Source organism: Leuresthes tenuis, unplaced genomic scaffold, assembly GCF_036924035.1.
Source record: "Leuresthes tenuis unplaced genomic scaffold, fLeuTen1.0.hap1 SCAF_8, whole genome shotgun sequence".
Taxonomy (NCBI): Eukaryota; Metazoa; Chordata; class Actinopteri; order Atheriniformes; family Atherinopsidae; genus Leuresthes; species Leuresthes tenuis.
Window position 1 is genome coordinate 10237688 of NW_027325362.1, and position 14929 is coordinate 10252616.

At 39.5% G+C, this 14929-nt stretch overlaps 1 protein-coding gene across 3 annotated transcripts in view; it reads right to left on the reverse strand.

Annotated features, from left to right (window-relative positions):
- Nucleotides 1-6145: 6145 nt before the first annotated feature.
- Nucleotides 6146-14929, reverse strand: part of ccser2a (coiled-coil serine-rich protein 2a) — a 49824-nt gene continuing 41040 nt past the window's right edge. Inside the window, exons 10-12 of one of the 3 annotated variants that reach the window (XM_072390780.1) lie at nucleotides 13430-13514; nucleotides 11921-11960; nucleotides 9117-9271 (exon numbers count right to left, since the gene is read on the reverse strand). In XM_072390780.1, coding sequence (XP_072246881.1) covers nucleotides 9208-9271; nucleotides 11921-11960; nucleotides 13430-13514 — 189 coding nt within the window. In that variant the 3' untranslated portion in view covers nucleotides 9117-9207. Of the gene's footprint in view, nucleotides 9272-11920; nucleotides 11961-13429; nucleotides 13515-14929 lie in introns of all 3 variants that reach the window. The other 2 variants (XM_072390781.1, XM_072390779.1) reach the window with 2 other exon arrangements.

A 14929-nucleotide genomic window follows, 5' to 3' on the forward strand; every position in this document is an offset into this window, starting at 1 on the left:
AACAATTCTTTACGGTAGGAAGCATCTTTATTATTATGTTGCTGGCTTGGGCTCAGCCTCCGTGTTTTAATAGGACGCCGGTCGAAGTGGCCTGACTCTCTCCGTTATAGGAGCTGCATCATGGGCTCGAAGTGGTAAGTGTAATGCCTGGGTGTGTTGTGCGCAAGAGATTGAGTTTTAACTGTATTATTCATTACATTCTCACTTATAGACGCTGCTGTTTGTCCTTTCATGATTTCGATTGCCCGACTGTGGCCCTGCATCGTGGGCTCGGGCTTGTCCTGCATTAGGCGTCTGCCCGTTGAACGCCATCTGCACTCTGCAGGCTCGGGCGACTTTGTGTAGCCTCTTCTGGTGCGGCCCGGCTGCTTGTCCTAGTGCCAGGACAGCTGTATTGCCATTCACCAGTCGCCTTGGCAATCTGCTGTGACCTGACGGGAATGATTTGATTTGTTTTACCATTGATTATTTTGTACGTTCAAGTAATTGAACGTTGATTTATTACTTTTGATCTTTTAACTTTCTCTTGTAAATGTTGTGCTTTTTTTCTTTTTAGACTACTGCCCTGCCTGTCTCTCAACTCTGGGAGGTGAGCCAGAGAAAACTGTGTCCCTCTTTCTTTGTATATATGCGAGTAGCTGCTCGGCTTTTAATGACCCTTTTATTTTTATATAGTGGAATAAACCTGTTACTTCGATGGGTTTGCCTCCTCTGTGGTGAATTTGTGTGCTTAAAGTGTAAACCCAGTTTAGGATGGTGGCAATAGCTTTGCTTTACCTTTTTGTCTGATCTCACTAATCCACATTTATCACCATACTGGTCCCTCCACATTTAGACTCACTGAGAGTGATGAGAAACTAAGGGATTCATAACAGTTTTGATCACAAATGCCATTTCAAAGCAATGGTAAGTTAAACATCCAGAGCTGCAGAATGAGCGCAACACTGAGTTGAAGCTGTAATCAACAGCTGCACACATGAAATTACTATATAAATGGTAGAGCAAGCAATGGCATTAAACCTTATGATACAAACATAAACATTGTTTCAGTACTCCAAGTTACATTTAGAATGTCATAAGGCCATAATTACCGTAAAATTATCATATCAGTGAGCTGCGTTCATAATTATCTTCTGGCAGGTTTGTAACGAGCCAATGAGAAAAACACAAGCAGCAATCGGAGTAAAGGATAAATATGGCTTAAAACCAACTCAAAGAGGACCGTGTGGATAATTCACACAAACACTGCATCCTGGTGAAGGCCGAGCGTCATTAAAAAGCAGCACCAAGACATGCGGGTGATAACGAACTTACCTGGGTGAAGACATGCGGTGTTTTCTGACTTGTTTTGGTCCCCAAAGCCGCCGATATTATAACCGGGAAACTCTACTTCCTGCGCGAAAGTATTCAGGCCACAGCTGCTTCAATTTAAGTCCAAATATCCTAATTCCTCTAACAACGTCTCCGAAGCTTCGCGTTGGCAGGCGAGTTTGTTTGTATCTGTCCATGAATATTAGCGGCAACTGTCTGCAGCAAAAAGCTCAGATTAAAGATAAGTAAACTGGTGAGACATCGTAATTTCACGCAGGAAAAAAAAACAAAACTTCAAGCCAAGTTTTGCCATTCCTTCCATCTGGTTGCTAATCAGTTAATTGGTGGTTTCCCAGGTAACAGACTTTTGTCGCAGCCTGTCTGTGTAAGAGGGGCACAGGTGCAATCAATAACATAAATGATGGCTCACTGCCACAGTAGCCAAGGACTGTGAGCTTGGTATGTACAGAAACAGGGGCCCTTTCACTGGAGGACAAACCTCAATAATACATCTGTTTTTGCAGCTGCTAAATCTTCAAACTTCATCTCTGGAAAGTGTCTGTAAGGGTGTTTGAGAACCAAGAAATGATTAGTTTCTCTTTTTTTGTTTGTTTTTAACCAGTCTTCTTTTCAATAACTGCCACAACTTCTCCACCCATGGTGTCTGTTAGTGTCTAGGTCTGTCTTTGGCCCAGTCTTGATACCTCAGCTTGTGAATTTTCTTAACAGGTGGTTTTTGGACATTTGACACCATGTTTTTTTTTTTTTTTTTTTTTTTTTTTTTTGGACAGCACAGGTAGGTTGCATTTCTGGAATAAGACTGACTTAGGTGACAGGCCTATGTGCTTCTGACATTTCAGCATTACTGTATCTTATTGAAAACAATTCTGTGTTATGACCCAACTTCTGTGGAAGCCATGTGAGAATTTATCACTGGAATACAGAAACGATAATTTAGAATAATCACTCGGGTATGTGTGATTTTTGGAATTTTTAAATATGCATTAAAGTTAGTTAAGATTGCTTTGGATCTCTTGGTTTGAAATAAGTTCACCGTATGTCTATTTTTCAGCTCTTGAGGTGAGAAACAAAGGAAGATTTCTGGTTTGAAAAAGGTTGGTCCATCATCACTGCTGTTTTTGTCGAGAGCTGTAGTGCCTGTCACAAGCAAATAATGGGTGCATAAGTGAATAAAGACATAACCAGTGTCAATTTATTTTTGAGTGTTACTAGATGGTGAAAATGCTGAAATGAAAAGCAGTCCAGACTCCTCTTTTCTTAAGTCCATGTCAGCCATTACTAACAGAAAGCCTTGAATCATGTTATTGTGAAGTGTGGCTTCTGTAGGAGCCAACTTTTGAAAACATGGGGAATATTAAGAAGGGGGGGGGGTGGTACAATATATCTGCTTCTTCATTGATTTTTGAGTGTTTTATTTTAACTGACCATTTTGTGTCTGACAAGAGTGTCTCTTTACACTTTCATTTGGGGTTGGTGGTTATGAGTGCTTTTGTGGTGTTTTCAAAGATCACACAGGAAATGATGGAAGAATGGAGGAAATAAACCACACTTCCAGATCAACTAGGTGCAGAACGTTAAATTTAAGCAGTTTAGGTTATTTTAAGCTGTATTGGGGGGGAAAAATTATATAGTCTTACAGTATAGCCTGTACATGGTTTCTTATTCAACATGAAGGATGCAGTTGAGTTGTGTTGCCAACAAGGACATAACATCCTCAGAAAAATCAGTTTTATTGTGTTTTAGTAGTGTTTTATATTCTTCCACATGAACGATCCCTCTGTGTATTTCCTCTTCACACTAATCTTTCATAAAAATTACCCATCCAAACCCCCGCTGTCTGGGTGGCAACCTGCAGCACTCTAATATCACAACAGAGAAAGCCTTCAACACATATTTTTATAGTCTGCAATAAAACAGCTCATCTACCTTTCAAGAAAAAACCTTTGGCACTGCATCTCCCACTTTTCCGAGTTAATGACAGTGTCGCTGTACTCCTCACGTTTGGCAGTCTGTTACCCCCATCATCTCTGAAGTAACTACTTCATTATTAAATGGACTATATGCAAGGTGCAAAAGAGGCTGTGTGGTTTGTCATGAATAGAGATGAGTCATGCCACTTAGTTTAATTTGACCTGTCAATGATATGAAAGAGTCCTATCCAAGTCTGTCTAGCCGTCCTATTTTCACACTCATGTTTTCTCTAAACGATGGTTATTATTTATCGTAGATGGCTGGAATCACTATTTGTTGTTCCACCCAGACTTCTGGAGTTTTCTAACTGACCCGACCAATGCTTTAACTTAAAATGTCATCTCATACACTTGTGCTGCCTTTTGTCAACAGTAGAGACAAACAGAAACTTAAGTGTGCAGAAAAAAAGATGACAATTAATGTGAAGATTAGTTAAACATAAGACAAAACCACATTAATTTCACAACCACACTTTATTTCCAGAGAAATACATGCTGCAGAAAATGAGAGTGAGGCTTCTATTTTGTCTTGAGCTGAGATCAGCAGCTTTATTTTTCTGTGGTTAAGGACCGGTGTGCGTTCAACTGTGGCCTCTCGCTGCTGCTGCTGCTGCTGCATCATCTTGCCTTTTAGTTCCAGTTTACAGTGAACACACCAGGAGATGATTTGTATAACACATACACAGGTGACACATTAAGGAAACAAAAGGTGACAAAGCTCCAACTGCAGTTATTTTTTTTGTCATGAAAAAACAGACAAAAAGACAAAAAAGAAGAAAAAAAAACAAAAACTAAATCCAGTTTATGCTCTATCAGAATTTACAATTAATGTAATTAAAAGTGCTTTTGATTAGAATCTCATTTAATATATTTCTTTAGAATATTTTGTACCACATCTTTTTCCTTCACTCAGTATTGCACAGGCTACCGGAGACAGTTTTATACAAGATTGTGTAATGACCTTGCATATTATAGGAAGAAATATGAACCATTATACTACGGTGCTTTATCTGCTAACCTTGCAAATGTGTGGCTGGTAATTCAGCTGTGTGAAACATGACAAGAGGAACACTCGAGTGGTGAATCTGAAATTGCTACAAAAATATACAGTGAACTCTGCTACTCTGTTGATGCAAATATGTGAAGCCACAAGTAAAGCATAACAACAGAGCTCGTCCAGAAATAGTCTAATAAGCTTTGAGTTTTACATTTTTTTGGCCAATTAGGAACAGTTCGCAAAGCAGACTAATTCTTGCTCCAATTCTTCAAAAGGAAATAACTGAGGTTGTGTCTGTAGAGCCAATATTTCTTCACCTTGGTAAAGTCCTATTTTTTTGGGTCCTCCCACAAAATAAAGTGAGCTCACGTCCCAGATTAGAACTGATTCAAGCTACTGCTGGGAGTTTTCAACCCAGTTGTGGTTTAGTTATAGCATGGCCAGCAAGACTGATTGGCTTGACTGCTGATTTGATGGAGGACATTGATTTGAAGATGGGGAGAACAAAATGACACTGCCCTGGTTTCCTTGGCATGGGTTTACCTTTTAGCCTGGGCATACACATTTCACTCTCACACACATGCACACTCACTCTCCAACAAGGGAAATCCTGGCTGCCAGAGGTGTCTAGAGATGCACATATACATACACAAAACAGGCAACATTGATTTCCTGTTTGGCATTACTGAGCAGGGAGTGAGCAGAGAGGATCAGGCTACTCTCTGGACCACAGTGCAGACAAACAGACACTCATTTTAACATTTCAAACATTCCTAGTGATGTCTTCTAAAAAAAAAAAAAGAGCTTATCTTGATCATTACCACTTCTATTGTTTTGTCACTTGTCTTCCGCTTATTCCTAATGCTCCATTTTGCCGTCTCTCGTGCATTTTGCGGTCCTGGTTTTCATAAAAAAAAAAAATGTTTTTCCTGGCTTCACTGAGCGGCGTTGACTGCTTGGCTGGTTTGGCACAATGTTGAGCCATCCAACAGGTAAACATGCTTTATCAGCCATGTGGATCCTTGCTCACAAACACACACAAGCATCTACCCATTTCCAGGATAATCTCGAGACGCACATCTTTTTGTCAGCTGCAGCAGACAGATGGATCTGTGTGTACTTTGAGAGCTTGTTTTGTAAGAGCTAACAAAACAAGACTTTTATGCCCTTTTTCTATAAATTCTCAGTGCGTGCGTTTATATTGGGGCACTTGTGTGGCAGCTGGGGATGTGTGAATTGATGTGAGTTTTCCCTTTGAGTTTCATATCTCTTTGAGTTTTGTCAGAGTTTCCTGTCCATATGTGTCTCTAAAGCTTGCATGGCTGGACGTGTGAGTGTGCGTGTCTGTCTCACTTTGTCTATGTAGGCTGCATTATTGGAAGCAGTAAACCGGACAGTGCCAGAGGCATACACCAAGCGGTCACGCTGCGTGACAGAGAAAAGAGCAGAGTAGCTGTCAGAAGGCCTTTTTAACACACTGGTGCTCTCCGTTTGGGGACATTTCTGGAGCGTTTGACTGCAGAAGGACTTGTGAAGGAGAGATAAACACAATTCTCCAAAACTCCCACTGAGATACCCCCGAAGCCCCAAAGGCTCCCTACCTGAAAATACAGCACGAATACCTTTGATCTTCCCAAAGAGACATTCGAGGAAGTGAGAGGACGAGCGAAGAGGGGAAAAAAACATCTCAGACACGCACACATTTACACCAGGTAGCAGCCTCATGTTTAATGAACCCATGTTAGTTGTTTTCATACGTGGGCGATTGCGGTGAAAAGTCCCTTCAAGTAAGACAATGTGCATGGTAAAAATGTTCCTCTACAGAAGTTTTTTTAATTAACTCATATTCTTTGTTGTTAAATCGAGTGTCACTTTTCTCAGGCTGAGTCTGACTTGTTAGATTTTCTTCCATATTGTCACCTCCTGAATGAGGTAGATCTCTCACTTTTCAATTTTCATTGAAAGTTCTTGCCTTTTATGTTTTTAAAAAATTTGTTTGTGCAGGTTTGAAGTGACAATAAAGGGGAGCCTGTTTAGGAATTTAATACAAGTCTCATATCATTTGAGTCCTTCAAATTCCTGCTCAGAATATCATGCTTCCTATTCACCATAGCATGCCTGTAAGACCTCCAACTTGGGACCTGCCTCAAACTGTTTCTCTAGCTTTAAAGTCCCCATGAAACAACAATCATTTGGGCCATTTGCTTAAGCATTTTTGCACTTGTTGGTAAAAATAGGTCCAATCTGCAGTCCCAGTGGTCTGATAGGCACCAACCATCTTTTTGCATAAGCTCTGGTGAAAAATTTAACATAAGTATTTCATTTGATGCTAAATGAATGTACACCCCCGAGCTAAGGATGAGTCATTAACATTTTTGTATAGTTTCCAAGAAAAAGAAAAACTTTTAAAATACCATTAAAAACACATAAAACTGCTCTCTTGTAATTGTTTGATCAGATACTGGTGTGTAGGTGACAAAGAACCCAAAACATACCAAATACAAATGAAATACAAAAAAAATTAAGATTGTATTAAAGTTAAACATAAAATCATGTCAATCATCATGTTGGTTTCATGGGGACTTTAAATCCGAATGGAAGCGTTCAGTGAGTCGCAGAGAGAAGCAGCCAATGGGAGCACAACAGCTCATCCAGAATTTGGAATTTAGGAGGATGGATCTAAAGTTAGCTTTCCAGGGTTGGTGCTTTTGCTGCATTCAATGTATGTCAGAAGTAGGACCTCAGAATTCATAAATATTATAATTTTGTACCTCAGTAACAAACTATGGTACTGTTGACATTTGCTTGCAAATAGACTTATAATTCTGCTTAACTAAAGAAATGAGAGGTAAAACATCAAAATAAGCTGCAGAAGCTCCCTTTTGGGGAAGTATTCAAAATCTTTAGTGAGCAACACAAATTTAAATGCAAGCTTTTTCTGTTGTAACATTATTTACCTAAAATATTGGTAAATACTGAGTTCCATGTTGCCAAAGTTTGCAGCATTTCCTCTTAAGAGGTCACAGGGGGCTTCTTCAGAGGCACAGTTTGTGATTTTGGAAGAACAGAAACAAAGGACCTGTATTCTCTCATGTTTCATGAGTTTCTTGACAAACTGAGACACGCAGGCATGGATATGGCGTAATACCGGTACGTCTCTTTTGAACAGCATTAACAGCTCATTTATGCTTTATTTGCCTTGTAGTAAAGATTTTATATCTCATATATAAAGAAAATGTTTTTTGTCACATGTTGTCTCCTCTGCCATTGTATTACCTTTCACCCCTCGGTGCTTTCTCACTGAAAAGAGACATTTTCTGAATGTTTACAAAAGATATGAATGAGTTTCCTTTGTATTTACACACACTGACATGTTGAGTGGTTTATTATGCTGCTTTGTTATGAATTTCTCACTCGAACACAGTTTCGAGTTTCACAGTTTCAGTAATAAACAGTTTCACAGTTTATTACTTCTCCATAACCGGTATAGTAAATTCAGTGAGAAGGTCTGTGACCCCTTTACTAATATGTGCAGGGTTTGTAGGTTCACTCAGGATGTAAACATAGTGTGGTGAGTGGAATTAGAATTAGAAGACATTCACACCTGAAGCCGCAGATTTACACATGTACATGTTTTCATTCCGGAAGTGACCACCTTCAGAGCACTTTGAAGATTTGCCCCTCAGTCTCCCCGCCATTTCACTTTCACCTTTCCTCCCTTTCATTCACACTTTCTGCTTCTATTCTCCCCTGGGCATCTTAGACACAGCAGAGGTCACAATCGCATCACCTTTATGTTTAAAACCAAACACACCTGTGGACCAGAGGGCACAGCTGCCTGAGGACAAGCCATCTTAGTCTTTAGAATGTGACATTCGCCAGTTGGGTATTACAAATGAAAACAAAATGCTGAATTTTCTTGAGTTGTTTCACAATTTTCTTCCATTTGCAGCATTCTTATACATGTGCAACGTTAATAAACTGGATTTGTCTTATATAAAATCCCCTTAATCTGAAAACTGTCACGTATTACTGTAGAATGATGTAAAGACAAACTACATTTCCATTAATGATTAACTATATTATGTGAACAAGTTGTGGCAATTTAAGCTTGTTTTTTGACACTCAAAAGGTAAAACAATCCCACTGTTATTATGGCTATGGAGGAGAAGCGCATGAATGTCAACAACAAAGTGATTCCAGTTTGAAATTTGGGAAGGCAGAATTATGATCCTCAGGGAAGCTTTGGCTTGGGGAGGCATGTACGACTAAATGGGATCAGGATCTCAGATGACCCTTGGTCTTTGAGTGTCTTTGGGGTGGGCTCCTCCAGGGAGTTGGGCCTGGTGCACCATGGATCTTTTCTGGTCTCTGATGTTCTGAGAGGCTGAAGGAGTGAAGAATGAAACAGTTTTGTAGACTGCAGCTGGGGTCCAGTGTTAAAGCAGGGAAGGCCTCTAGATGGAGGTGGCAGCTGCTTGGTCTGGTTAGCCAGCAGCCCTAAGGAACATCCTGGCTTCAGGGAGGCAAAGCCAGCAGTGCCTCCTGGCTTGGTTGCAGGAAGAGACATACGCTTGTTAAGGCGAGGAGGCTGCACCGTGAGAGGGCAAGTTGAACCGCTAGATCTTGAAGTGACAGAGTTCTGGAGCATCACAGCAGGAGTACTCTTCCTGTGCAGTGTTGCAGCCTGAGCTGCTAAAGCTGGACTGTCTCTGGCTGTTATCCCCTGTGGAGCGCAAGAAGTCAGGCAGTGCCGGTTGGTGCTGGGTAAAAGACTCAGCCCATCAGGGCCTGCTACCCTAGACACATCTGCCATAAGAGCTTCAGGAGGATGATCATCATCTTTATGAGTTGCTTTCCCTGAACTACTCCTTGTGAGCTCACTGTGGCCCTCTGTGAGGGGAGTTTTTACCAGTCTTCCCTGGTGCGGGTGCTCGTTGAGACAGGGGTTGAAAGGCTGTAGTATTTGAGGCTGTAGAAAAAAAGAAAAAAAATTTAAATAAACCAAAAATTAAATCAGCGAGCAGTGAGTATGCATAGGGAAGTGTCTCGGATCCCAAAAGAATCCATCTTTTTGAATAATTCACAGTTCTGACAGAAATTCCAAATCAAAAAGCAAACAAAAAAAAAATCTGTCTTTCCACTTGTTTATTTACTCTTTAATATCACAGCATGTTCCCATTTACAGTCACTAAACTAATACCAATATGAGAGAGTACAAGCTCTGAAAGATGTGCGAGTGCCTGGAATCTACTGAAGTTTTGCCGTTGTTTTGTGGTTGCTGCTGTAGTGGGGCTTCAATAAATTCAAACTGAGAGCACCGATGCCTGCAGCCTTTGTTAGAACATGTTGAGCTGTTGAAACACATGAAATTCGAACCAACCATGGTGCTGCACTGCACTAAGGGACATGCAGTTTCAGAGCACAGCAAGGGCACAAACAGCTATGTTATTGTTCTATATTCAACCTTTGATGTGTTCTTAGACACAAACTCATTATCTACTGCAACACTCTTCTGACTTTTACTTGTGTTCATGACATATCGATCTACTTCCTGCTTTATTTGTTTAGATGTATCTATTAAAGAGCAAAGCGATTCTTGCTATTACTCTGCACAACTGCTCAACTCTATATCTTTTTACAAGACAAGAGAGCAATAAGATAATGTTAGCCTTCTTATAACTACCATATTGTACCACATTTACAGATAAGAAGCGCATTACAATGCCAGACAGACAGTAATAATTACATCTATCAAACCGCCAGCGAGAGCCAAGTTGCTCACGTCGGAAAAAAAGTCAATGCTCACTCTCACCACATGTGGAAATCTTACCCGAATAAAATATTAATTTCTATTTAACCTATGCACCACAACATTTAAAAATATGTTTCCTTTCCCCCATAATAAATCCGAGCATGTGTCTTTAGGCATCTTTCTTTTGAGCATGACCTACAGAATTCAATCCACCTGGAGCTCTGCAGCTACTAATGACTCTGAACTCAGTTTTGGCACAAACATACTGTGAGTGGGAAGTGAAAGAATCTCAAAGGATGTGAATATAGCTGTACTGGTCAGGGAGCTCTATTTCTACCATTGCTCATATATACTCTTAAGTGGGATTAGATGCCCAGCACCACAGCTCCATCTCCTGGTCCACTGCCACAGTGCGTCCATTAGCCCCATTAGCTTTTATATTTCAAGTTTACAATTCAAAGACTCCTATAAATTAATAATTGTGGCACATCTTACAGTAGAACTCAGAATTCTGTCAATCAAGCCATGAGCATGCTTTAAAGCTATTAACTAATTCCTGTTATGACTCAACTTGCCAATGACAGGTGATGTTACCAAAGTCAATAATGAAAATCAATTCAGCATCATCACTTATAGTTTAATTTTATTTTCTATTTTGTTCTTGTTTCATTCACACTAAGACACTACTAAGGCAGGGTTAGTACTAATATTTTAGTTTGGACAGTGTGTTTAATGATAAATACAGCATGAAATGTCTATTAACAAGTGTAACAGGAATGTGGCATCTTTAACTGTGAGATTTGTAATGAGTAAAGCATATTTATACCACTCCTCGCTGGAGGAAGGCAGTCAGTAAAAGTGCCATCACATGTTTAAAAGGTTGCATCCAGTAACAATTTTTATCTACAGATGTCTACTAAGCATACTAATAATTTACAGCAATCATACTGATCTCATCATCCCACTGCCATGGAGTGAATATCTCAGTTCCTAATGATAGCAATCACGTTAACAGAAATCCAACTATGTGCCAATTTGTGGCACCTGGTAGATGTCACGGCCCACCACAATCAATCTCGTCTCCCACTTCTCTCATCATGAGAAATGGTTTGTGATTAAAAAACAAGAAGCAAGAACGTGAAAGGATAGATTAAAAGGATACAAGGGTTCGCAGGAAGATGGTACGATTGCACCACATGAGTAGATGAGATTTTCCATGTAGTGGCATACCGTTTCAAGGCGAGATCAGACCTTATATGTCACATTTGGTAGTTGAGTATGTTCAAATATAAGCTGTGCAGAGAGTGGGTGTGTGATTTGTGACATTTGACTTATGGTTGCTTTCCTTCTTTTGATAGAGTTGAAAAGAGGGCATCTGCTCAGGGAAGGAGTAAATATGCATCCACATCAAATAAAAAGTTAGGTTCTAAATGTTACTTCCTTAGATACACCTGGAATGGTAGCGCACCTGTTGAATAAATTAATTACAGAAAAACAAATCCACGCAGAGGGATTTTCCAAAGCATGCAAAGTAGTTTCTGTAGGCCTAATGTGAAAGGATGGAATAAAATTAAAAAGACAACTATTGTAAAATAAAATGGCAAAAAACTAAAAGCATTTTTCGAAAATGCAGCACAGATGGTTTTGAAAAAAAAAAAAAAATTTTTTTATTAACTCAAACTTTCATCCACCAAGAAAGAACAGACCAAAGTCCAAAATCAAAATAGAAAACCAAAAGCAAAAAAGACATGCAAATGGAAGTAAAAGGGCATGCTGAGTCATGCCACGTGTCACCAGACCACAGCCCAGCGAGCAGGTCTGAAGGGGAAGCAAGTCCATTTCATGTTAAATAAAGGGTTACTGTACCACGCTGTATCAGTGAAGTACTGCACTAGCTGTTCCACTCCTTGCCATAGGCATTATGCATGAGGAGGCAAAGGTAGAGGAGAGAATGATTCAGTGAATCAGTCAGGTTTAAGTTGCTGTAGAGACAGACTGTAGAGTTGAGGAGAGGAGAGGAGATGGCAAAGGCTGCGCTTGCAAAGAAAGGTCACAAATTAACTCAACAAACAAACCATTTGAATGTCAAATATAATTATTGCAACCTCCATTCATTCTGATGCTGTGTCTGTCTTCTATTCTAAGGAGCTTATTTTACTGGCAAGACCTCAAGTTGCTGGTTTGTTTCCAGCCAATGCTCTCAATCAAGGGGTTCAGAGCTTCAGTGTATTATCAAGTGAAACGTATCTTAGACCCGAATTTGACAACATGCTGACTACATTTTAGTATGTTTCAATGTACTCAAAGCTTTCCTTCAACTACTTCTCTTCCACTGTGAGGATGCTCTTCCTTAATTTTATTTTTCTTATCTCTTTTTAATGGCAGTTGAGCTTAATTAGACCGACTGCAAAATGCACCTCAGGTTGAAAGTTAGGATGCATTCACTTGTTTGTGAAAATAGTCACAAATGAACACAAAATTATTTGATACTGAAATGACCTGAAATATACAGACAAATGCACCCGTGTTACATTTCTTTTTTTACCTAGTATCGATACAAACACTGAGCCCCAGCGACATGAATCAAAGAAACGGAGCATGAATTATTTCCTTTTGTTTCCCTTTACTTTGTGCTCCTCACTCTCGCATATATGCATTTTCTGAAGTCTATTCACGCATTGTCATTCCCTTTACCCGTCTCACCTACTCGCCACCTCGTCAGCACGGCATAATACAAAGGCTTTGTTGTTGAACCCAGTAACATAGGTGATGTTGTTGTGACTGTGCTGTCACTGGTACTGCAGCTCTGTCTGTCTCAATGAAGTCAACCTGTTTTAGTCTGCAGAGTTTCCTTTTATTTAAAAAGCAAATAATGCAATGGGAGAATTGCTGTTCAGAGACTGAACATACATCGTTTGATAAGGGGATGCTGGTATATCATACAGAGGCTTTGTATTTTGATACTATCCTCACTGTAAACTAAAGTAAATGATTCATCTATGAGTATTTACAGACTGTGAGAGTTTTCATAGTGGAGTGGAGAAATAGAGGAATCTGCAGGGTCAATCAGAGACAACAAAGTTCACCAATTTCTGATTAATGTAACTAATAAATGTAAAGTGTTGACACATAAAGGTAGGCTACGAAAAAGGAAACCAGAAAATGAATAGTCAGACAGGAAGTAAACAATTGACAAGACCCATTTTTTCCACAAATCTTGTTAAAAAATCTTAATACCTGAAGCAGAGATGTTTCAGTGTATTAGAAGGTTTAGGTTTGACATACAGTTAAACTTTCCATGCTATGTACAAACTCATGGATATGTTGTGTTATAGCAGGATTGAGATGAGGCTGGAAAGAATGTTAGTGACTCACTCTGTCTGCGCTGGGGCATGCTGGTACGGGTCAAGCCCTGATGCTGCGCCTGCCAAGGGGACAGCAAGGGGGTGGGCAGCACACCCTACGCAAAGAAAAACACAAAGGACAAAAGCATGACATACCACAGCGCACACACATGCACACACAAACTGAAAACCATGCACACAGTAATAACACTCAGCCTAAAAGGCATTGTTAGAAAATGAAAAGCCCAATTAGTACAGGATATAAAAACACATAAACTGGCATGCAGGCACTGATTCATCATCATAAAGTGTTAAATCCATTATTCCTGAAGTTTTGTTACATCAAAAACTCAGCCTTACTGTTAATTAAATTGCTAAATTAAGCTCCTAATATCAATTTTCTCCCTTACTTTTGCTCTATAAGTTTTTGTCTGAAAAAGACTCATAGCTAATTGTCAGAATATGACAAATATTCAACCAAGCCACAAATATACCAGGGGAACATTGAATAAAAAGTTTCTTACATGTGGAAAAAGTCTGACATGATAAATGCCCTGTTTGAATAAGCTATTCTATGCTGCTTTGGTTTCCCTTCTCCTTCATATCTTTTATATTTTGTGTATGTAAATGGTTGGCAAAAGTCAAACCTAAGCAAGGATTTTTACCCCACTGAAGACATTGTGTCTGAATGTCAAGGGATATGGTTGAATAATAAAAAAAATACCTCCAATATTATTTTCCTAAGACCTTTTCGTGACCCTCTAGGAAACCGTCATGAGCAAAAACGCAATGGAGAAATGTTTCTTTGCATTTCTTAATATTAAAAATAAAGTTTTTTTTATTGTTTTCTAAAGGATTGATATATCAGTTCTGAAAAATAACATGCGGTCACTTTGAGCATTATATACACCATACTCAGTTAACTGAGTGACAGAGATTTAGGTTTACCTTTCAATAAGATACAACGTAGTCACTGAAAAATATGCTCCATCAAACTGTGGAGCAGGGCATTGAAGGGTTAAGGAAAGAGACGACTGTGCTGCAACAACATTCCAACCACACTTACACTAAGCTGTGATGCGGGTCTGCAGAAAGGAAGATACAACTGTTCAAAAGATATTCCAAAAAAAAGCTAATTAAATGCTTTGTCTAATGCAATCTGATAATGTTGTTTCACAGAGGCTTTGTTATATAAATAATATCGACACGATAACATAAAAATATTTCTTCTTAAGAAATTAAATAAAAAGCCACAAAAGTAAAAGTTAAGTGACAGGCTCCACAGCCATGCTGTTCACACTCACCCTCCTGACCTCTTATTCATCCATATGAATTCCTGGATGAAAATAATCAAGCATTGCTTTGAATATTGCGCTGACTTGATGCGATGCAGAGTGGTGTTGAAACACTGCACGCAAGTTAGAAATCTTGCCGGTAGTGGTAGCATGTCGCATGAAGTCAACACCTCGCAGGAAGCGGAAGGCTGCAGTCAGGACAGTTCAGGCCCAGCAGTTGAAAACTTCCTCTGTTT